The sequence below is a fragment of the Lissotriton helveticus genome, chromosome 5_1 (assembly GCF_964261635.1).
Source record: "Lissotriton helveticus chromosome 5_1, aLisHel1.1, whole genome shotgun sequence".
Lineage (NCBI taxonomy): Eukaryota > Metazoa > Chordata > Amphibia > Caudata > Salamandridae > Lissotriton > Lissotriton helveticus.
This window is the reverse complement of record NC_136065.1, coordinates 1,786,803,391-1,786,829,095: the sequence shown is the minus strand read 5'-3', so window position 1 is coordinate 1,786,829,095 and position 25,705 is coordinate 1,786,803,391. Positions and strand designations below refer to the sequence as shown.

The following is a 25,705-nucleotide window of genomic DNA, read 5'->3' as shown; positions in this document are numbered from 1 at the left end:
GGTGTGAACAAGTGGATGACACAACAGCAGGTCAATGCATGTAGGGGGCTGGCTGCATACCCCTAACAGTAAACATGTTTGACAAATCATTTTAGTAATATAAAAAGGTCTTGGTTACACAACTCAGGGGTGGCCCTGACAAATGCCATAGTTGCTAAATACCAACGCTGTGTGATCCTGAGCGCACCTCGTGCCTAGTTCTACCATTACCCAAAATTCCTGTCTTTTTATCCCATTCTTACAGGTGCTTCTTCATCCCTGCTTTCTCTCTTGGTCCCAATGTCTCTATCCTTCTCTACCTCCTTTTTCTACCTTTATTTTTTTTTCATTTGCTCCCCCTTCCTTCTTCCTTCCTGTCCTTCTCTTTCTCGTTGTTGTTATCTTTCTCACTGTTGTTTTATCTTTCTCTACCCCCTTGTCATTATATTCCTAGCCTTCTATTCATCCCTGCTTCTCAATGTTACCTGTTTTACTTTCCTTTTCTTCATCCTTCTTTCTTCCCTGGATACTGCTTTCTATCCTTCTCTTTTCCCTTTGTCACTGTCTTCCTATGCGCCGGTGTCCTCCTCGGAAGGATGAACAGCGGATTCCGCTGAGCCAGGATCACATCTTTGCCTCTTTTGGCCAGAGGCAGATGTCGTTAAAACCATGAACCATCCTAAAGTGATGCAAATCCCGCATGCAAACACACCTACACATACACATGGTGGGAGCCAGAGTATTATACAGTATTAACCCCCTCAGGGCGGGCTGATACTTACAGGTGAGTGCAGCGCGCATGGCAGCGGGCGAGGGTCCGAGGCACAGCTCCTGTGCTCGGAGTGGGCTCGGCAGGTCATAGAGGCACCAGGGAGGGGGCCCCTCTCCTCATTGGCTGGCACTCAGAGCTGTCTGTAAGGGCGGAGCACCATTACCTTTGCCCAGGGAGGGAGGGAACCAGCTCCAGGCGGGGAGTCCGTCCAGCTGGTGTGAGGAGGGGCACACGGTGTGTCTGCGCTTTCGCAGCGCCTGCCCCTCCACTGATTCACACGGGGAGGGAGGGGGGACGCTGGGTCTCAACCCCGTGATTAAAAGTCTATTTACAAGTCGGGCTTATAGTCATGTCGTAAACTTTATTGCGGAAAGGTAATCTTGTCTGATGCAATCCCTGCTGCATTTCACGTTTTATCTTATCTTGCATTTCCTAGGAATATTTACTTTTTTCAAGCTGTGTTTTTCTGCATTTCTTTCACGCAGCATGAGCCTCGTACATGCTCTGAACTCAGTCACAGGGTGAGTTCCCGTTGAGGGTGGTTGTGAGGGGCACGAATGAGATATCTGGGGTTGAGGAAGGCAGTGTGAGTTTCTCGTAGTACCTTGTCATCCGGACCTAATTTGAGCCTGTGTTTAACAGTGAGGTTCCCCTGGCGCTCAGATTTGGGGACCTGTTCTCTTATTTTTCCCTTATCAGACTTTGACGTAGAACAAGAGACAGAAAACGCAAAAGGGCGAAAGAAGGGGGGCGCGAAAGACTAAAAACAGTGACAGAAAATTCCAGGGATAAGAAAGAAGCAGAGCGAGTGAAATAAAAGGGAAGGAAGTGATAATGTTTCAAGTCCGAAAATGTGATGCTGCGAATTAAACATTCCTACGGCTTTTTGGCGCCTTGATTGTCCTCATTCTACCATTCACCATTTTCCTCTGAAGCCTCTCTGTTAGGCAGGGGCCAACACCCATTGGGCTGAACAGGCTTCAGATACCCTCCCACCCCACACTCCTCAGCTGCCACTTCCCCAGACTCTTTGTTCAGTTTTATTTCCATAATCTGTAATGGTGATGTGTTTCAGAATATTTCCTATAGAGGGACAGCTGACCGTGCCTGGAGCACCGCCGGTTGGCATAGACACTGCTCGTTGGTACCAGGTGTATAGGGCAGAGACACAGAGGTAACCTAGGCATAGACAGTTGGAAATACACTAAGCTCTGCCCCCCCTTCTATCACTCGTCGATTATAGGTATGCACACAAAACAACCATAATATATTATTAATTCCTATTTGTAGAGCACAGACATAGCATCTCTTAGTGTTTCAAGGTACCAGGGCCAGCAAGGAGATTGGGTGGGTTGATGCCTGGAGTCACATGGTGCAGGGGAGCTAACTTAACTCCCACCTTATCGACCGCTGAGGATGGTTGCCGGTTGGGAATCCACCAATGGCTTGTTCAGAATAGCCAAGCACTGGAAACATGGCTGTGCTTGCTTCCTTCCCCCCTGGCTGTGCTTGCTTCCCTGCCCCTGCCCGTGCTCGCTTCCCTGCCCCCTGGCTGTGCTTGCTTCCCCGCCCCTGGCTGTGCTTGCTCCCCCGCACCCTGGTTCCCCTTCCCCTGGCTGTGCTTGCTCCCCTGCAACCTGGCTGTGCTTGCTCCCCTGCAACCTGGCTGTGCTTGCTTCCCTGCCACCTGGCTGTGCTTGCTTCCCTGCCACCTGGCTGTGCTTGCTTCCCTGCCCCCTCGCTGTGCTTGCTTCCCTGCCCCCTCGCTGTGCTTGCTTCCCTGCCCCCTTGCTGTGCTTGCTTCCCTGCCCCCTGAGTGTGTGTGTGGCTCTGGGTGGATGTGTGTGGCTCTGGGTGGGTGTGTGTGGCTCTGGGTGGGTATGTGTGGCTCTGGGTGGGTGGGTGTGGCTCTGGGTATGTGTGTGTGGCTCTGGGTATGTGTGTGTGGCTCTGGGTGTGTGTGTGCGTGTGTGTGGCTCTGGGTGTGTGTGTGTGTGGCTCTGGGTGTGTGTGTGTGTGGCTCTGGGTATGTGTGTGTGTGTGTGTGTGTGGCTCTGGGTGTGTGTGGCTCTGGGTGGGTGTGTGTGGCTCTGGGTGTGTGTGTGGCTCTGGGTGTGTGTGTGGCTCTGGGTGTGTGTGTGGCTCTGGGTGGGTGTGTGTGTGGCTCTGGGTGGGTGTGTGTGGCTCTGGGTGTGTGTGTGGCTCTGGGTGTGTGTGTGTGTGTGGCTCTGGGTGTGTGTGTGTGTGTGGCTCTGGGTGTGTGTGGCTCTGGGTGTGTGTGTGGCTCTGGGTGTGTGTGTGTGCGTCTGGGTGTGTGTGTGTGTGTGGTTCTGGGTGTGTGTGCGTGTGGCTCTGGGTGTGTGTGCGTGTGGCTCTGGGTGTGTGTGCGTGTGGCTCTGGGTGTGTGTGTGTGGCTCTGGGTGTGTGTGTGTGTGTGGCTCTGGGTGTGTGTGTGTGTGGCTCTGGGTGTGTGTGTGTGTGGCTCTGGGTGTGTGGCTCTGGGTGTGTGTGTGTGGCTGGCTCTGGGTGTGTGTGGCTCTGGGTGTGTGTGTGGTAGTAATTGCTGTCTGCTGAGCTCGTCCGTAGGGTACAATAGGTCTCACATTTGCGAGAGATAAAACTAATGGCAATGTAAATGACAATGCCATTTATTTATCTGTTTTCAAACCAACACATAAATACAAATGTTGTCATTTACAATACAAATAGCTCTAACCTTTGCAAAGGCGAAACCGTTGCATTGTAAATGCTTGTTTAACCATAGCTGTTACTTTAATGCTTTTATTTGGTTTGTTTTTTATGCATCTTTGTCCGTTTCTATATTTGTTTAATTTCGTCTATAATGTACATTCTGCTTTCATTGGATTGTGTAGTCTCTACTTTGTGTTTGTTTAGGTGTCTGCTTATTTTTGTCGGTGGGGCAAAGTGGTAGGTGGAGGGCCGGGCCGTTGGGGGGGTGGGGGGGGGGGGGGTTGATTGTGCTTTGCAGGGGGGCCCCCTCAAGTTTCGTTACGCCACTGGAGGGGTGGAACAGCTGCACAATAATTCCAGAAACCAAATCTTCATCATTGGAATGCATTATTCTTGCCCTCTGCACAATTGACCCAAACATCTGTCTTATCGTTGTTGTTACCTATGTTCCTTGTTCAAGGAGGAGATTCCCCACAGTTACCCCATCCCTGTAATCTTCGGACAAGAACACAGTGATTATAGGTGATTTCAACTTGTGGGTTGACAGAGCAGAGACCAACCATGCCACTGTCTTCCTCAGTTTTCAAGCCTAATGAATCACCCAGGTTGTGCATGGCCCAACTCGCACTGCTTCCCTCACGCCGGGGCTCGTGCGTACGCAAATCACAACCCTTGACAAATCAGGACTGTGTTTACGATCTGTGGCAGCCCGATGTTGGAATGAGCTCCCTCTCCCTCTACGCAAAGCTACGAACCTCCTGGCGTTTAGGAAAGAGTTGAAGACTCTCCTCTTTTCTGCGTAATTCTTTTGACAACTGTGCTGCTCCTCTATGTGTCTGTAGATCTCAGGCCTCTTTGCAAAAGCGCCGGGACGCCCCCTTGGGCAGCCGTGCGCTCAAAAAATAGGCCCTTAACATAACATAACATAACATCTCTCTCAACCTCTTTAACCTATTTTACCAACCTCGGCTCATAAAAACGAGACTTTCAAAGTCTTGCTGCAAGGCAACAAGTCACCAATATAATAAAGGAATGCAGGCAGTGGTAGTTTTACAAAAAGTAAAAATACTACAAATGTGTTCTTTGATACAACACAGCTCTGCAGAGGGTTGTGTTCACCTCAACCTCCCGCTCAGCAAAATGTGACAGTGAACAGTCAACAGCATGCTTCGGGAAATACAAAGAGAAATATCACAGGCTACACCTAGCACTCAGCATCTTCTTTTAGGATATGGGGAACAGATTTTTCTCTACAGTCCCACCAAAGCCATGTAAGCTATATCTATGTGTAGGGCCGAAAATATATCCATTCACGTCTGACCTTTATGCGTCTTATGTGAGGGGTGAGATTTGAGGCATGGTTTGCTTTGTGAATTTGTGAACATCCACAAACCTGAGCATTTGTGGATAGTTACAAGCTCTTCTCCAATCCGTATATTATTCTCTGTAAAAAGCCAGAGATTTACTTCAGCAAAGCGATGCGGTAATCCCTCTTTCAGGGTGCGTAGGGGAACCGAACACCCCCCCAAATTGTTGAGGGTGTAGGGTTCCCTTTGGGAAAAAACGAAAAAAAATCGATTCCCTTTGTTTCCCTCCATTTTCTACCCTGAATATCCATTTCCTTGTCAGATGTACAATTAGACACAAGATTGTGGATCTACTTGGAAGGGGTACGATGTGAACTTGAAATTAACCAGAATGTAAAAAAATGTTTTGAAATATGGTAGGCTATGTAAAATGACATAATTCGATTTTTTGATCCAACTGTAATACTTGTGGGTTTTTTGCCAATTTTCAGAGTCACTGCGCTGTCAAGTTGTTTTGTTAAAATATTTGTAAAGTATTTCTTGGTGTAAAGCCCAACTATTCCTAGGGACCACCAGACTTTGTCACGCCATGAAAGCAGTGGATTATTTCATGAGAGCCCCCTCAAACATAAAGTTTGGTATCCAATATACCAGAAGACTGAGGTCTAAAATTAATTTTTTTAAATCTCTTGTAGAGAAAATTTTCTTTGGGAGAACAAAATCCCTACCTACCCCAAACTGCCTCTGGGTGACGTGGATCCATTCACTTTACAAAGTTTGTGCATAGCATTTACACACCCCCCCCCCCCCCCCAAGTTCAAAGTTCACCAGCTAACACTGTACAGACAGCCCTTTATGACCCAACAGCTTCAAAGTCACTACTCATCACAGAGATTCTTGTGGACCCTTTCAACCCTACCCTCCCGCACCTTTTCCGGAACAAAAACCTGCCAAAACCCACTGCGCACAAAAAAAACACCCACCTAATAATTTACCTTCCTGCACAACAACAGATGGAGAAGCACATTGTCAATGAACCCTACAACATAACGGCATTAGCAATATATTTCCAAGTCAACTCCTATCTCTCAAGCAAAGCCACATCCACTGAACTCCAGAAAGCGTGGATCTCCACAATCCTAACAAGTTAGTGACATAACCAAATAACCAATCATGTGGAACTCCAAGCCATCACGCCACTGGTTTAAATATAAGGCTGGTACTTTCCTAGACTAGTGCTAGGACTATACTAGTGATACCGGATCCTTCCTCTGCATATACAGCACTGAACTCTGCTGAAGTGAATCAATGAAATCATTAGAACTGCAGAACAATAGAGAGATGATGGCTAATAATGTTTCTCAAACACGCCACATCCTCCTCTCCACAAAATACTGACGGCAGATGCTGAGGCCAATCTCTAACTCCACATTCTCATTTAAGTTACCAAAGGATTTTGCCATCCGCCAGCTCCCGGAGTATTTGGAAGCCAGGAGCAGATGACAAGCAGACATTAGAGTCCTGAGGACACGGTCGGACTGGGACAGCAACCAGTCCTGGGAGATTGCTGCTCGACCAGCCTCAGGAGCACGGGCTGGGGTGTGTGTTAGGGAGTAGCACCTCTCCCACTTTTGTTGCAGGGGGCCGATATTGCAGTACTGCTACAAAACGGCCCCAGTACCAAAATCAGCCCCCACAGGTACAAAACCGGCCCCCATTCCTCTGGCCCACTGGGAAAAGGCCCTGTGCCCGCAAGGGCCAGTCCGGCCTTGACTAAGGAACAAAATCAACTTTGGAAGGCAATATAACATCTGTATCTATCCTCTTGGGTCTCAGCCGAGTACAACTTAGTAGATCACTGAATACTACACAACCATCTCAGAAAATAAATCGGTTCTCCGGAATGCCAATCAAACGGATCAAACCATTATTTATGGTCCAAATACACTCAATAAAACTCAGCATAAAAAACAATGAAAACAGGGCTCCTCTATTCCTCCTCTGCTATTTAAAGTGGACAGCCACTGATCAAGGTAATCTTGCAATTTCCATGAATGTGTGTTTACATGATGTAAAACAAACTTATCATAACAGACTAATATGTATTTATGTATGTAGTCATATTTAAATACATTAATATTTTAAAAGACCATTACCAACTTGGTTTAGTATCCTGACAAATTGCAATACTAATAAGCAATATGGCCATTGTTAGTTCATTGCTTGGGACCTCACATGTCCCGCTCACATCTGCCTCTTACCATGTCTCTTCTGGCTCGGCTGTGTGTGAGCCGCAGCAGCTCCGCGTACCTCTGTTCATACAGGTGAAGGAGCAGCATGAGGTAGAGTCCCGAATTCATGAGCTCGCTCTGGCCCTGTGGAGTGCAGAAAGCTTTATGAGTTGCCTGATCCTCAAGATAGAATACTTCCAGCATTTGTGTATGATAAGCAAACATTATAATGATGGTTATGAAGGATAGCATTTGGAAACTGACACATTCTGGAATTTAAAAAATGTGGTGCAAATTACTGAATGTCTCATTGCATATATATGCTTTCCCATTGAAACACCACCTTTCTGGGATCTTTGGAGGAGATCTCAAATAGTACCATGTAACACCCAACATCTAACTGTATTTTAGCCATCCACACTTTCATGTTGCAGCTTGTAGGCCCATACAGTTAATGGCACACATGACCTGAGACCACTTCACAATTCTGATTACAAGGTACACACAATAATTAATTGCAAAGCAATTAATACGTTACTCACCAGAAGTAGTCTTAGGGGCCGAATACAAAGTGCTCGGAATTGAAGGCGGGGATAGTAACAGCATTACTGGCCTATTTGGGAAATCCAATGTCCAGGATAAATGCGATATTTGTCCCATCATATTAAGATTGTTGTACTGCCATTTTAAATACGTCCTACACTTAGATATTTCTAGTAGTCAGATTGCCTATTCTATGGCTGTATCATGTGCAGATGGTATAAGCATCCTTCCAGATTAGACACATGTTTTGAATTACCACAAATGTAATTTTTATAAAATACGATTTATTGTATACACGTGTAACAAAGTTGTCTAAATCTGCCCAGTCTGTAGCAATATTTAAAATACATGAATCATCGAGGGCAGAAGGTGTGATGATACAAAACAGAGGGCATCTTATTAGCGGGGTACCAGCCTGAGGGGCCTGTATCCTGCTCTTAATGCTTCTCTTAGGCCTCGATGTCAGACTGATGTGATCCTTTGATTGGGGTTCCCGCCGCTGCTGCTCGCATGCACCCCGGTCACATGAGCCTGGCCAGACAGCATGGACATTCTTTGAAGGACCGGCGACGGCCAGATGGTGGTTCGGAGCCCTGAATGCGCAGCACCCACTGCGTTGGACGAGGGCAGTTGAATTCTTGCCAAGGGACCTTGCTGCTGAACAACAGAGACCCTGGGGATTTTCATCCGGCCTCGCACTCAGGCGGTGTGTGGATGTTATACTGGATAGAAGGGTCGTGCCCCGCCTGATGGACTGTCCATGTGGCGGACAGCCTCATCTTGCCTCATGCTGAAGCTGCATGCCTTTCTCCCCACTAATGTGCTGCTCCTCCTCGTAATCCACGGACTACATTGATGAGAAATTTACTCTACCAACCTCAAAAACCGTAATACAGACTGAAAGGCCTGCGCACATGCGGCAACACATTCCTTGGCGATAAAGTTCCTGACAGTGCTGTTTGGACCCACGCGATGCTGCTGCGAGTCACATTATCCACTGAGCAGCCAAAGAGCACCAGAGACCGCCCGAGCGATCTGAACCCTGAGTCCCCTGGAGTGCATATGGCGGTTGTGGAGGTCAAACTCCTGCTCCTTGTTTTAAAGGCAAGCCTTAAAGCAATTAATGGTAAACTCGATGTGGTGACAAGCTGATGACTACATGACTGAAAGCTTAGAGAGACAAAATGCTTGCTCTGATGGTGTGGAACGCTAGGTGTCAGAGCCTGAAGAAGACCTTAACATTCATGTGGACAACCTCCTAGTGACAGAAAAGACACCTGTGCCAGTGACGGACAAAAAAGAAGATATGGAGGTAAAGTTCTGTCACAACAACATGCAAATTATGGGAATGGCTTAGCCAACCCACTTGGTGAGACCTGAGCTGTTCGTCGAAAACCATGCTGACAGATGATCGGGAAAGACAGCTTCACAGCCATGTTTATTGTTGAGCATGCTCACTGGTGCCAAAACCTGTACCTGGTGAGTGTCTAATTATTCAATTTATCCTAAAATACTGCCACAGGGATGCAGTGCTATGCCTTAAAAAAGAGTCGACCCCCGACCCGCCGCAATATCAGAGCTGCAATATCGCCCTATACCCTAATTTCACCACCACGATACAGGACACTAGGCAAACTTTCATGGAAACCAAAAAGGATCTTCATGGACCAGAAAATAAAGCTGACATTTGTTAAACAGTGTCTACAGATAGAAGCCGAGATTACCCAACAGAACTCATTCCCCAACACTAGAGATGAATTGAGGGACCAAAGTGAGGCAAGTGACATGGCATGCAGCAGAAGGTGTGGACACTGGATAATATGCTACACTTAACTTGGCCTGGTAAAATGGAAGTTCGACTGTGTTATTGACTTTACATGCTGCGGAGGACATTTTGAACACACCTAGGTATAACATCCCTCGGTGATCGAGCATCATTCTGAGCCCACATGTCTGTATCTCAAAAATAACTGGTATTACTTTTGACTGATTACCTGGAATATGTTCCTTCATAGTTGGGGTTATCAGTGTGGGTGGGCCACTGAAAGATGTAGCTTACAGTGTGTGGCGGTGTGGGTGGGGATGGATGTCATTAAAGGTTTGCAGTATGGTACGGCCTCGATGTTCGCAATGTTAAACTTTTAGTAGCACCTTAACATGCGGTTCCTCTCAGCACATAGCCAAGACTATTAAAACATGCATCAGAACCATTGATATAGTGACATCGAAAAATGTAACAAGACCACGTGCAGACATGCCCGTAATCCTTATATCATGAAACATTAGAGGTTTAAGTAACCCAAAAAAATGAGATTGGTACAAGCTTATTTTGACACACAATGTCTCAGTGGCATTGTTCCAGGGAACACACCTGCTGTTACGACTTTGGCATAATTTTACAAGATGTGCTTTCCCACCCATTGGTGAACTTGGTTCAATGCACTAGCGATGATGTGAAAGACAAGTTATTGTAGCCCTGCAAGAAGACACTATTCAATGTGTGATTGACATAGAAGTATTGCCTTTGGGTTACTAACAATCCCATAAAGAGATCAGGGGTACCATGGAAACAGCAAGAAACCTTAGTTCGTTATTCACAGTATCACACATAGTACTAAGAAGAATGTACACTTTCAAGTTAAAAGTATTTATGACTACGGGGGCAATTTGTTACTCAGTACATCTGAAACAACTACACAGAATATTATAAAAACAGCAACAAGACAAGTTATAAATAACGAGAATAAAATTAACATTTCTAGTATTGTTAAAAAGTCACTTAGACCCTAATGTCTACTTCTATGCGCTACGCTGTGAGAGCATGGAAGGCAGACCAGCTTGCAGTCTAGAGTTTCATAGGGAGAAGAGACACACTACATACCTCGTTGACAGCGAAGGCTGTCTTTACCAGAGGCGGCGCAAGACCGTGTTCCCCGCAAATGGCAAGCACCCACTGTGGTAGCAGTCAGTCAGTCTTCCTCTGGGACTTGTCTTTATCAGCTCGCTTCAGTCTTCAGGCGAAAAGTATAATCTGAACAGTGTGCTGGCAGCAGGTGAGACCATCTCTGGCAGAATCTCAGGTGATAATATGGGTGAAGGACCTCTCCTGACTAGTGGTCAAGTTGTAGTCCTTCTATACTAAATCTTATCAGAACTTGGAATTTCTAAAATAAGTTAAGGAATATCGGGCATAGATTGTGTGCATCAAGGTACGCATCCCAGACGTTTCCCTATGCTCCTTGGTTTTCCTCTGCTTTACGAGAGGAAAAGAGCCGATGTAAACAGCTGGAACGTAAATGGCGGCAGACTTATGACCCCGAGTCAAAAGCAATATATAAGTCGGCCTTGAATAAATTCCAAAAATTAAAACGTTCCACAATGAGAGGCTACTTTTCACAGCTAATTAAGAATGCTGAGAATTCTACCAAAATCCTTTTTAAAATAGTGAAGGACTTTGTCAACCCTCCTGCCTTGATGACTCAGAGTTCCCCTAGCCAGGCTCTTTGCAACGGGCTTTCTGACTTCTTTCAGGACAAAATTACTAAGCTAATCTCCCCATTTGAACCAGTCTTACCTCCGTCTTTGATCGGCGACACTGATTCTCAGAAAGGTCTGTTTAATTCCTTTAAAGAGCTTACTCCCGAGACTGCCACCAAATTACTTACCCAAGGTAAATCAGGGTCACCATTGGATCCAGCTCCCGCTAAGGTGATGGGCAATCTTGCCCCGGTTCTGACCAGCCCTCTTCTTTCCATCTGGAATTCCTCGCTAAGCTCGGGTCAATTTCCCTTGGCTTGGAAACAGGCCCTGCTGGTCCCAATCCTTAAAAAACCGGACGCAGATCCTTTACAATTCTGCAACTACCGCCCGATCTCCCTTCTGCCTAAACCAGCTAAAATCCTGGAAAAGGCGGTTCAGCGGCAACTGGCTCTCTATTTGGAAGCCGACCAGCTGCTTCATGACTCGCAGTCGGGATTCAGAACCGGCTATAGTACTGAGACCGCGCTTTTAGAGGTCTCAGAGACTATTCGTGAGTATGTGGACAGGGGCGAGGAGGCCATGTTGGTCCTCCTCGACCTGTCCGCCGCTTTCGACACAGTGTCCCACGAAATACTTCTGGACCGCCTACGGCAGTTGGGAATTGGAGGTACTGTTCTGACTTGGAGCAGATCGTTCCTTACTGGTCGGACGCAGAAGGTATTTCTTCGGCCCTTTGAATCAGAGGGTAAACCTCTTGTGTGTGGAGTGCCTCAGGGCTCTGCCCTGAGCCCTCTATTTTTCAACGTCTATTTAGGCCCTCTGGCTAGGGTGGTGGAATCTTGGGGGGTCAGAGTGATCTCTTATGCTGATGATACTCAGCTTGTGTTTTCATTTAGAGATCACTCTGACACCAATTTTTCCAATTTTCGTAACTGCCTTAGTAACATCTGCTCCTGGATGGCCTCTAACCATCTAGTTTTAAATACTGACAAAACTGAGGTTTTATTTTTTAACCAAAAAAACGGCACTTCCCAGTACTCTGTGGTGGCCAACAGTATTGAATCCCCCCCCCGGTCCCAGTCCAGACAGCTCGTAACCTGGGCTTCCAATTTGACAATGCCCTGTCTTGCAAATCCCAGATCAATAAGGTCTCATCAGCCTGCTTTGGCAAGCTACGCATGATCCGGAAGATCTTTCCTTACCTCCCTTTGGATTCCCGTAAGACCATCGTTCATGCCCTAATCACGTCGCATTTAGATTATGCCAACAGTCTTTATGCGGGCGCACCCCTTTACCTTATTGAACGTCTACAAATTGTACAAAACGCTGCTGCGAGACTGATCGGTAATATTCCTTTCCGCCACTCGGTATCATCTTACCGGAAAAAACTGCACTGGCTTCCCATCTCCCGCCGTATTCAGTTCAAAGCTCTGATCCTGGCCTTCCGTGCTCTTAACGGGTCAGGCCCGGTTTATTTGAAAAAGAGACTCAAACTTTCTCAATCTGTCAGATCGTTGAGATCAAACAGCCTTCGCCTCCTGGTGGTACCTAGATTTCGCCGTGTCAGGAGTGGGGGCAGAGCGTTCGGAGTAGTTACAGCTAAACTCTGGAACAGCCTTCCACTGGACCTAAGGTTCATTGAGACGGAACCTTTGTTCCGACGCAAACTCAAAACTTGGCTGTTTACCTCCTTTTAAGCAGCTTTCCTTTTTTAGCATGTGATCTGTAGCGCCGGGACACCCCCTCTTGGGGGTAGCTGTGCGCTTTATAAGCTTCTTAAATAATAATAAAAAATAAATAATCATATAAGGCAAAAGAACGTCAATTCAGACTACATTATTTTTGGTATAAATCTGTATGTGTTGTTATTTAACCATGACATGGTAAGGAGTAGACATTTGACATTTGACCCACATGAATGTTGCATTAGATGTGTTATTTATTCCATTAATTGTAGAACTTGACAATATCACAGTAGAAAGAGAAGGTCTGGCCACATCTTCGTCTAAAGGCAGAGATGACAATGATTCTGCATAAATCAGGGAATATGGTGACTTTCATTGTCTAAGTTAAGGAAGATGGCAGCCTCAATGAACTAAACTGGAGTCTAAATAAGAGGGAGTTGTACCTTGACTTTATGCCACTGTAGGATACCAATCTCAATCGGTTCTCCAATAAATGGGGTGATGAGTGCTTTTTTCCATCACATAGCTCCTATTCACAGTGTGGCCATCCTAAACAGAGAACCCATTGATTGCAATACCAATGAGTACTCAAAGATCCTGGGGGTAGATACGTTATGATAATTGCCACTTTAAATGACTTCCCAATGATCATCATTAATGTATTCAGCCTGACCATGTTGGCTCTTGATATGCTTAATGAAATCACTGATCTATGCCGGCAACGCATGGTCAGAACTTTATATGGTGTGAGGACTTCAGTCTAGTATTCGAACCTCAGAAATATAAATAACAACCAATCTCATCCTCCAAAGAAATCTCAGAGTCATTGTGATGCGAGTACAAAATGTGAGATCTGTGCAACATGTGGAGAGAGAAATATGGAGAGGGTAATTAGTATTCATATTAATCCTCAGTTATTGACTTATTGTCCAGGATAGATTTCTGGTTGTATAAATCAATTATACTGCACAAGATAAATGCATAGATTTACATTTGTTGCATTCTACCTCATCACTCACCCGTAATGTTGAAGCTCATATCCCAATGTGGTGTGGAGAGTGAGGGCTTATGGAGATTCCCCTCCCATGCACTGGAGTAAGCTGTTTTTAGGGCAAAAACAGCCAACTTCATTAGTGAATATTTCGATTTAAATGTAGATTCGGTAGACATGCTCCATGTTATGGGAGGCTTTAAACCCGTTATAAGGAGGCGTATAGTCAAACAGGTCGGCATACTGAACAATGCATACGCACCTACATTTTAAAAGCACTGGTAGCCAAGCTTACTAATACTGGGGTCCCCAGACTAAAAGGCTTTCTGGGAAAAGAAGCCCAGGCCAGAGAACATTGTGAAGGAGAGAGCACAAATAGAACCCTGACACAGCTGCTTAAAGACCACACTAAAAACAACATAATCATGCGTGTGAGAGATGCAAAAGGAGGAACTTTGGTTGAACAGAGTCGAAATTTCAGCAGTATTTATAGAATACTACTGGTACCTCTACATTTTAACACAATTTTAGTAACCACATATATCTGACTACTTAGACAACATAGCCATGGCCTGGCTATAGCATAATGGTACACTATTATTAAATTAAACTTTTACCACTGTTGAGATCCTTGATGGACTTCTACAAGTGGAATTCTACAAGGCATTCAAAGACTTGGGGCCATATGCATCAAAGAATGGAATTGCTATCCCTAAATAGCGATTTTTAGGGAATCGCTATTTAGGAATCGCAATTTCTTATGCACGTAGAAATCGCAAAAAAATAGTGATTTCTACAAATTCTTTAATAGCGACTCGCATGTTTGCGACTCGCTATTAAGGAATGCCTTTCCATTCATACCTAAGGAATGGCTTGGTCCCGCTGAATAGTATACCTACAAAAACTACCAACCATAACATACGCACATTATGCGCTATAATGCACCAGATAGATACTAAAATATCAGAGATATGGGCTTTTCTAGACGCAGAGAAGGCCTTTGACTCACTGAAATAGCCTTTTATAAGCATAGTCTTAAACAGAATGAAAATGGGGGCACACTTATGCCCCCATCGTAATGCGATGCTCGGGCTGCTATCCTGAATGTCGTTGGGACCTGCCACCAATGGCCTGTTGGTTGTGGTCCCACCAACATCCTAATGAGGGACAGAGTTCTTTATAAGGTGATGGAACTCTGAGGTGACTTGCAATATCCGTATCATATATGGCAGGGGATACATTATTCCACATAATACATGGTCACACCATCACCTTTCCCACAAACCACTTAAATCTTTAGTGCATACCTCTGTCATATGAAAAAGAGAACATGTTTGCAAAAATGAAGGATAAAAAAATATCCCTAGTGAAAAATTAAACACCATAAAAAAGCTGTTAGATATGTGTTGCAAAAATATATTAGAATCCAATTAAATAAGTCAGTTTAAAAACAAAGAATTAATAAGGACATGAACGTTTTCATTATAAACAAGAAATATTGGTTTTGCTGTCTCACATATTTGAGATGTATGAAACATGCTTGAACATTACATAACTCTTGAAAATTTGATTTTTATATTTCAAGGCATTGTGCTCCTCAACTTGTGTAGTTAAATTTATTGTTAAAATCAGGTGTTTTACGGTTGACCTGAAGAGTGAGCACAGCTCAGACGCTTAGGAGAAACAGTGTGCAGGCGAATCTAAAGCCACAACCGTTTTTCTGTCTTTGTATTGCCTTAAAAAACACATGTTGCCATAAATCTCTCTTTTATGCTTGTCAAGAAAAGCAATGTTTTGTTTTCCTTTAAATAGCTGCTTTAATTATGCTCTGTGACTTAACCAGCTTTTTCCCTGGCTGCTGGCTCTAGCAGCAGGCATTGTGATGTCAGAACTCAACTGTAATAAGTTATTAAAGTTGAGCGGCTACGTCATTTCTTCATAATATGTGACTGGGTGTTTCACAAGTCGCCTAACACAAAGAAATTAGAGATGGGGTTTTATACAGGGATTGCAGAATCCCATTTATTATAAGGAAATTACAGTTAGGCACACCTTCTAAAACAGATTTGCCACAATAATTTCACGACAAACAGATGCAGAAGGCACTTACAATTAATGATTAATGTATTTTATTTTATGTATTTATTTTTTGGTCTTTTTTATTGTTACTTCAAACATATTATATGGAACCAACATTAAGCATACTGACTAATCTTCCAGGTTCTTATGATACATTCACCTACAAGCGCGAGGCTGAGTACCCCACACATTCAACGCCAATGATGTGCAGGCTACAAAGCTGACATTGCAGAGCATCTTTGTTGTGCTCGCCTCCAATGTAATATCATTTGACGCACGTGTCCTTGGGTCTTGGTGCCGCTGGCTGTATGGCAGAGAATGCCCCCACATTTATGTTACAGTTGGCAGCACTTATGAACCACCTGGCCAGCGAAGGCTGTGGATTCTTCATCCACTGAATGCCTATTTCGCTATTTGCAAGCTGTAGTAGTAGTAGTAGTTGTAGCTGTGGTAGTTGCATATCAACAATAAGGTACATTCTTTAGGTACATACACCAATATGGCTACATCTTGAGATCTGTATATGTCTGATCCACTAATATTGCCACCCACAATTTAGGAAAATATTGACAAATTTAAGCCAGTGAAGAAATCAGTCTGAGGTTGGATTCAACAGTGGAACTTTTGTGACCTTCTGCTATCAAATTTATACAATTAGTAAGATATTTAAAATGTGAACATTTAAACTGGTATAACTTGTGTCTGTAGTTCATTGACATGGTTTCCAGCCTGCTTTGCGCACCCCCGGGGCACTTTGGTATTACAGAAGGGGCCGCAGACGCTTGTGCAGCCTCTTCTGTAACACTGATAGCGCTGGCGCACATAAAGAGCTATCTTCACGGGGCGTTTCCTCATTTGCATCGGGGCATGCCCCATGCCAATGAGGGAATCCCTTTGCCTCTGCGCCTTTGCCGTATTACAGACACATGCAAAAACAACAGTTGATGGACAGAATGCCAAACAATGTCATACATTCACCCCAGTACAGAGATCTGGGCCTAAATCCATAGTTTTTTTGCTCACCACACCATTCCAGTTTGAACACAGCCATACGCAAATCAGTCTTGACCCTGTGCCCCATGGGAACAGTCCAGCCCGAACTGCCAAGCCAGGTCCTCCCTGGACTGGAAACAAGCTTCCTAGGACCGGTTTCAGGCTTTTAGCCCTCATCAGCCAGGATAGCTTGATTCCAGTGGCATGGAGAGCAGCTCAGGGTGACAAATGCAAAAATAACAGTTGATGGACAGAATGCAGAACAATGTCACACATTCACCCCAGTACAGAGATCTGGGCCTAAATGCATCGTGTTTTTGCTCACCATGCCATTCCAGTTTGAACACAGCCATTCACAAATCAGTCTTGACCCTGTGCCCCATGGGAACAGCCCAGCCTGTACTGCCAAGCCAGGTCCTCCCTGGACTGGAAACAAGCATCCTAGGACCAGTGTTGGGCTTTCAGCCCTCATCAGCCAGGATAGCTTGATTCCAGTGGCATGGAGAGCCCACTAGATCATCAGGTAATATGTGGCCGGACAATTTTCAAATTACAATTTATTATTTTCAAACATCTCACCTGGGACTGTTGGTGTGCGCTGTAGAAATCGTCCAAGTTGAATTCACCCAGGTCGCAATGCAGGTTCTGCCTACACAGTTCACATCTTTTCACTGCTTCTAACTGTGCACCTGCCATATGAAGGAAAGAGAAGGAAAACAAACAGAAGGTGAGCACACTTTCAGCGAACCATCTGTGTATACCATCAGGCAGGCGCAGTCCGTGCACGTAACAGCAGTGGGGCCAGTTAAGGGGGGTTTTCGAGACACAATGATGAGGGGAAATTAAATAAATTAATTTACCGCCTGCATGGTCCCTCAAAATCCCCCCTTACCCGGCCACTCCGCCCCACCGCTGTTACCTGCATGGACCGTGGCTGCCAAAAGACACAATTCCCACAAAATTAAATACTTACATAAAAGTGCAGGCCTCCTTTGTTTCACAGATGGGACTTCAGAAAAAGGGCATCATGCTCTATAGACCACAGAGCAAAGCAGACATAGTGCTAAGAAATTGCAGCTGTGCTACAGGGAATACTTAGTCCTTCTGCCCTTGCTCATTATCAACCTGTTGCATTGGCTAGTCAGTCACCGAAGAATACAGACAACATTTTAGCGATTTAGGTCAGTGGCAGTGTCTTTCATTTTTATAAAACATTGCCATATGTTCGCATTTCTCAATTGTGCTAATAGGTTACCTATTTTTAAAATATTTATTTTAATCTTTTATAGTCTGGGTTAATGACAAAGACTTGAAAAATCAAAAATGTGGTTGCCTTTCACTTCTCAAAAAAATGGGGGATTTGATGTCTACAAAAGCAGAGTCTCTGGCAAGTCTGAGGTAGTCTCCATACAAGTCTATGCTTGTGAACCACGCCCACTGCAGGGTTTGTAAGACCCAATTAATTTTCTTAGCTTTCCAGATCCACAGGCTAGCTACAAGGTTCCAAGGGTCAAGGGAAATCTAACCAGGTAGGTGTGGAGGAGCCATTAACCCTTTGACTCGAGTCAATGATACCCAACGTGGGCAGTGCAACACTATTTTCCATGGAGATGTGACAAGCTGGAGATTGCAGTGACATCTGATGTTGACATTTTTAGAAAGAAGTCAACATTTTCAGTAGTTTGATGGTATATCTGGCAGGTATCGTGTGTTCTGATGACATCTGATTATGTTTGTGAGGAGTTAGTCCATTTCACATGAAGTGGGCAAAAAGGTTTGAATCCCTTACACTTGCACACGTGGGTAAGTTCCACTCCTTCAGGGCAACACTGTCATTATCACATAAACCTGGGCCAACAGATGGCCTGGTCCATAGGCAAAGATGCCACCTGGAGAAGAGATGAACACTGAGCGAACAAAAGTTGGGTCATTCTGCCAGCAATCTAGCAAGAGCCAGCAGATGAGGATGTTATAAACTGATTTGTCTAACAGGTGACAAATATTTAACAGGACAAAACCCAAAGATGGGGCAAACAGCCAAATCTTGGCGGATTTCCCCCTTGGAAAAGGAACGAGGCAGGGCTGCCCACTTTCCCCACTTGTATTTGAGATAGTCCTAGAACCGTTGGTGGCTTGGATGCATCAGGACCCAGTTGTCCGGGGGTTGAGGTGGACAATGGGGTTGAAAGATCGCATATCACTATATGCTGACGATGTGCTGCTTTATTTGATGTCCCCATCGCAGCCCATCAACTGCCTACTAGACATTTGTGCAGCAAATGGCTGGGCCTCAGGTAATACTATCAACTGGTCCAAATCACTTTTGTATGTGCTACACGGCCCCCCGCCTAGACTGCCTCATAATTGTGAAATTCAAATCACGGAATAGGGATTCAGGTATCTTGGTACATAGGTTACACTTCAGACCACACTCTTCACAGAAGAAAATCTAATGAAGCACCTGATGCGATTCCGCCAAAATGTCAAACATTGGCGTTCACTACCACTTACTTTACTGGGCAGAGCAGCCCGCTTCAAAATAATGGCACTGCCGAGATTCTTATATATCCTACAGAATACCCCCTTTCGGGTCCCCCCCTTCTACTTCACGATGATAAGCACGGAGGTAACCAAATTTTTATGGGTCGGGAAATCAGCCCGTATCGCCATGAAGAAACTAGTGAGAGGCTGGTATGACGGAGGTATAGCCCTCTCACATATACAAATGTACTACTGGGCATCCCAGCCCATTGTGATAAACCAATGGCTTCATGCACCGCAGGAGGACCCAGCATTCCGCATGGATAGGCATCTCTCTTGGGAAAAAAAAAGGGATCATGGGGGTGTTATATAATAGATCTAGAAAGACGACCCACACAGGCCCCATGGCCCACACAATTCAAGTCTCGCATGTGCAATAGTGAGCATTGGGATGGGAAGGAACTATTACGCAGGCGACGCCTCTATGGGACACCCGAGAGCTAGGGAAATTGCACAACACTAAGGGATTCCAGAAATGGGACCTAATAGGCCTCTCCAGGGTGGGAGACCTGTGGAAAAAAGGCAAAGTCATCCCATTTGTACAATTGCAAGCCACCTACAACTGGCACAGACAGAAACCTGCAGGTAAGCGCAGGTTAGACACGCACTCATGGCAGCGATTCCAACAGCCACGCAACTCCCGGAGGCTTTACCACTAGAAGACAGACTACTTACAGACCACCTAAGCAAGAAAGCCATCTCCCTGACATACAGCAAAATAATTAATAATCAACCTGACCCTATGACAGCCCTTAAGGAACGGTGGGAAACAGATATGGAAGACCTAGATGAGGAGGACTGACAGGCAGCCCTGGCATCCCCGAAGGAAGTTGCAATACCTTCCACATTAAAACTAATACAGCTAAAAATCCTACATCGCATCTACTACACGCGCATCCTTCTACATAAACTAGGTAGGGCGGGCACTACACTCTGCCTCAGACAATGCGGTGCCATTGGCACCTTTTGGCACACGATCTGGGATTGCCTGGTAATCACTCGCTTTTGGGAAGCAGTACTATACACGATATCACAGGTCACCAGAGTAAAGGTCACACCTGAACCAAAAAGATGTTTGCTCAACATTTGGGAACCCACTGACCTGAACCACGCAGCTCAAGAATGGGTAACACCGGGACTAGCGTTAGCAAAACATAATATAGCACGACATTGGGGTTCAGGACTGCCCCCGACACACCGACAATGGTGCCGTGATATGGACGACTTGATGATAATAGAGAAGTCAGTCTTCATCCACCAGGGTTGCTCTAAAAAATGGGCTCGGGTGTTGGGAAACTGGAATAGGTTCCGTGGTGATATCTGCAAACCCCCACGAGAAAGGCAGATGTCAGAAGACAGCGAATTACCTTGAGGGGAAGAAGGCGTAGCGAATACGTCGTAATATATAGCACAACAAGAAATGTCTAGGGGTTCGGGAACCTAGTAACTAATGTAAAAGATGCACCACTGCATAATGTCTTTATCGCCTATTGTATGCACTAAAGAATATTCCACTTAAGTAATGATTGTTAACATGTATAATAAAATGCCAATAAAATGTTTAAAAAAAAAAAACAAAGCAAAGATAGGTCCACAGAATGCAGCAGTGTTGCAATGAGCTGAATTCCTAAGTATTCACTTTGATGGCAGTCAGAAGTTTAACAATCGGATTAAGAAACATCAGAAAAGTGTCTGCCAGGGAATTACAGAAGCGACCTGATGAGAGAGTAAATGAGCAGTTCAGCTCCAGAACAAATTAAAGGAAACCTTGTATAACCTTTGTAACCCCAGAGGAGAATGCTCATTAAGCAGGAAAGGAACAATCCTGCAGGTGTACTTCTAATTATAAACGTGAAATTGAGTTTGAACCCTAAATGTCTTGCTGCTACCCTCGATTTGCCAAATTTGAAATAGAAGAAATATTGTGGGGCCTGGAGCAGCATAATGAGAGGACCACAAAGAAATACAACTCCAGAAGGATGAGGGTAGGTCTGCTGCCTCTGCGCTCCTGTTAACTGCGCCTGCGAAAGTAGAGGTTAACTCCTTAAGGGGGTCTGATAGGGTGATCTGGGCTCACTAGATGGCACTGTAAAAAAAGAAAATGACGGTGGAGAGAAAGGAGAGCCAACTTTGGGGGCGGCGGAGACTGGAGGGTTCAGGGTGCAGGGGTAAGAGTCAACCATTCTTTCACTACCAGATGGGGGATTAGGTGGGGGTGAACACTCCGGGAGGGATAAGAGAGAACCTCTAGAGACAGTCCAAGGGCAAAATGCGGCAATGCACATAGGAGGATTTCTGGAGGTACCAGAGAAAGTATTTTCTTTAACAGATGAGTCGGACCTCTCTGGCTTCAGTGAGCAACTGACGAATGACGATTCTACCCCAGATTCATTGGGTGATAGCCCAATTGGGGGGTGAGGGGGGGGGGGGAAGTCAAAACCATCAACGCAAAAGCAATTACCCCTCTCAAAAAGGCATAGTGAGAGATCAAGGCGGGATAATAAAGAGCCGGGAGCAGAACTAAGTATCACTAGACAACTAAAGTGGGACTACCCGGTGACTCGCCAGGTGTATAGCGAGAATGAGGGAGAGAGATCGGGCACTCCGCAAGGGGGACTTCCGCGGACATGAATTCCCCAGTTGCTCCCACAATGGATACAATCTACTCCATCCCGAAGCAGATGCAATCTGAGGCTAGAGTGGAGCATAAAAGGGCCCATCTGGCTACAAAGTAGATTCAGGGCGCAGTATGAAACGTCGATAAAATGTGCTCTGAGATGGCGGAGCGGATCAGCGCAGTTGATGAACGGGCAGAGGCAACAGTAGCCGCCATGGCGACAGTGGAGAATCGACAGAACCTACAGTAGACCCAACTAGTGGATGTAATGTGGAAGCTACAGGATTTTGAGAACCATCAATGCAGAAAAAACTTGTGGTTTCAGGGCCTCGCAGAGAATGTGGAGGGAAGCGACATCAGATCCTTCATGTTGAAGCTGCGGAAAGGAGCGTTCCCCGACCTTGTCCAATGGAACTGAGAATCTGAAGTTTAAATGGTGCACCGCTTTCATCTAACACTCAAGAAAAATAATCCTCAACAGGTGTAGAGACCAAGAGCTATCCAGGTCTATTTCGGCAACCTTCTCCTACGCCAGGCTATCTTTGATAAGGCAAGACTAGAAGCAAGGAAGTCATATGATGGGCATGCCGTTTTCGTCCGTCCAGATTTTTGCCATGTGACGGTGGAGAGGAGGTGGCGGCTCTGGCAGCCACTTTCCCTTTTTCAGCGATTTGGCTGTAAAGTGTATCTGTTAAGCCCGGCTTTCCTCAAGGTCATCTTCAAGGTAAAGACACAAACATTTGTCCCAGAGATTAAAGTTCAAGAATACCCGAAGGAGATCCCCAATGAGACTGGGCTGATAAACCCCTGGAAGCTACCCTTTCTGTGTGAATGGGGGCTCTTCTATGCTTGTTTATTCTTTTTCCTATGTGTATATCTTAGGATTTCTCGGAAGGGCCACTTGGGCTGCTGGAGAGGGTTTTTTCTTTTTTTTGGGAGGTCCCTGCCTCTTCTTGCCTTTTGCTTTTCTTTGGGCTTGGTAGGTCTTTGGTGGGGTTGGAGGGACTGGGTCAGGGGTAGGTGCGGCTCATTGGTAAGCACCATCACCAGGGTCAGGGTAAACCCTTTTGCTCTAGGAAGGGGGTGGATGGAGGGGGGCATTCGTCAGAGATTGTGGGGCTGGGGGGGGGGACTCTTGGGGTGCTGGGAGGGATCCAAGCATTTTGTTGGATGTGTTTGTGTGGGCAGGTGGTCGTTAGGTTATATTGCATTATAATAAAGGATGACTAGCTTAAGAAAAGCCTCAATCAATATTTGTGGGTTGAATAATTTTCTAAAGTGGCAAAGCGTGAATTTAGACCTCCAGTGTTTAAAAGCTAACATTATCTGTCTGCAGAATAAGCATGTTGAGGAATCCTAAAAACATATATTGGAATTTTCAGGATATCAAAGTATCTCTAGGACTCTGCAAGGAACCTGCACCTACGGGGTAGCGATACTTGCACGCATGGGCAAGATCCAATATACTAGAGCCAGTGTAGATAAATATGGAAGATGGGCTATTGCACAATGTATTTATACAGGAGGGTCTTTCACACTTTGCTCTATTTATGGGCCCATCATTGACGATTAAGCCTTATTGGACTCGCTTTGTCCTGAACTAGCCGGCTGGGCCTTCCCCTGGTTGTCTGTGGGGATTTTAACATCAATATTAAAGGGAATGTTCTGAGGGCAGACGTAAAAACTTATCAAGGACGTAAGACCAAGGTTTTCCGGTCATTGATGCAGCTTGTGACTACCCATGGGCTTTATGATGTCTGGGCCAATAAAGAACCTATGGATCCCGGCTATAAAAAAAAATCTGCTCCTCATCAGGTGCATGCTCACCTAGGTAATTCTTTTATATCTAGTGGGCTGGTGCATGCTTCTCGAACATTCAAATATCCTTGGTGATGTCTGACCACAACCCCTGAGTGCTAGAACGAAATATTCAAGCTATCCCACAAACTAATAGGGGCTGGTTGTTTGAGAGAGCTTTTCTGATAGATGATGACTATGTCATGCATATGAGGAAGTGGATTCCAATATTTATGGCTGAAAACTTAGGGACCACCCCTATTGGTATACTATGGGATACATTCAAAGCAGGGGTTTGTTTATTCGGAAACCACGAGATTTAGCTGGATTGGACAGAAGGAGGAGAAGCAGCACTTGCAGGAAGTCTATCAGGCGTTATCGCGGGCTGAGGTAGGTCTGATGGATGCTGTTTCTGCCAGACTAGATATTAAAGATGCCCAGCTCTGGGTTATACTTGCTAAACCAGCAATAGGGGATAGCTCTGCTATGAAAGCAGACAAAAAATATACTGCTTGGAAGAACAAAACACACAATTTTAATGAGAAGGTGGGGCATACACTAGAATTCAGTGCCAGACAACAGGCAACTTATGGGGATATTAAGCAAATTCAAGACCCTGAACTCTGACCTATCTCTGATGTAGGGGGGATACACTCTGCCTTCCAAAGATATTATCAACAACTATATGCTGAGGAGATTGTAGACCCTGGTGAGATAGAGTCATATTTAGATCACGAGGCCCTGCAAACATTAGACAGCGAGGATTGTGAGCTCTTAGATCAACCTATTTCGGCAGGAGAAATTACACTTGCAGCCTCGGACTAGAGTCTGGAAAAGCTGCAGGAACGGACCTTTTCCCGGGGGGAATTTTATAACACTTTTAGTCTTCATAAATATATGCTCGATGTATTTTTAGCTATTCAGAGGGGCACTCCTCCTCCAGATTCATGAGCCTCCGCTAAGATTGTGGTGTTCCCCAAAAAGGGAAAACCGGTGCCGGAGTTAGGGGCATATCGACCAATTACATTAATCCATTGTGACACTAAAATCTATGCGAAACTCTTAGCCTTTAGGTTAACTGAGATCAGAAAGAACCCAGTTTTATCCCTAGAATGGGAACAGTAGACGACATTCGTTGGGTGATTACGTTATTTGACGTGGCTAAAATCCAAGGAGACCCTATGGCCTTGCTATTACTAGATGCTGAGAAGGCTTTTTTTTAAACTGTTTTTATTGTGTTATGCAGCACAAAGGCAATAATGACAGTGTACAAAGAATCACATAATGTAGTTAGACGGTATACAGTTGAGTATCATAGCGTAATGAAGTAAATAGTGTTCAATTTTTCTTGCAGTATCTCCCATGTCAGTACAATTCCCGCCCTACCTACCCACCTTCCCTCATTCTTCATCCGTGCTCTCATCTTCCGATTCCGGTAAAGGGTCACATATATCCCCCCATATGCATTCCAGGCTGCCCATATTTTTGTCCATTTTCTGGGGCTCTTTCGACTAGCATATACTGTTCGCTCCGTGACCATAATCACATCCATGTCCCTGCACCAAGTCGCTAAAGACGGTGTATCAACCGCCCCCCATTTCTGTGCAACATTTCGTTTCGCCACCATGAGTCCCAGCGTGACCCATATTTGACCGTAGCGTGTAAGGTCATTTGGCTCCCATATGTTGAGCAAGCATCTACGTGGGTCAGGGAGGAGCGACACCCCTATCGCCTGTGATAATGTACGTAGCACCTGTCGCCAGTAGTCCATTATTGCTGCGCATTCCCATATTGTGTGAATGAATGACCCTTCCTCTCCACACCCTCTAAGGCAATATGGATGTTGCGCTCTGTGTATTTTATGTAACATGGTCCTAGTGTAATACACTCGGTGCAGAATCTTAAGTTGTACTAACAGAATCTTAAGTTGTACTAACTGAATCGTCCATATCGCCCACCTCTATCGCCCATTTACCCCGTAGATCGATCGTTGGTTCTG

The 25,705-nt window shown here is 45.3% G+C and overlaps 1 protein-coding gene across 11 annotated transcripts in view; it reads right to left on the bottom strand.

The window, feature by feature from the left end:
- Positions 1–25,705, bottom strand: part of MARCHF10 (membrane associated ring-CH-type finger 10) — a 465,874-nt gene that overhangs the window by 82,348 nt on the left and 357,821 nt on the right. For all 11 annotated transcript variants that reach the window (XM_078645087.1, XM_078645089.1, XM_078645095.1 and 8 more), the window contains 2 exons: positions 17,331–17,440; positions 7,011–7,124 (listed from right to left, as the gene is read on the bottom strand). In XM_078645087.1, coding sequence (XP_078501213.1) covers positions 7,011–7,124; positions 17,331–17,440 — 224 coding nt within the window. The remainder of the gene's footprint in view (positions 1–7,010; positions 7,125–17,330; positions 17,441–25,705) is intronic.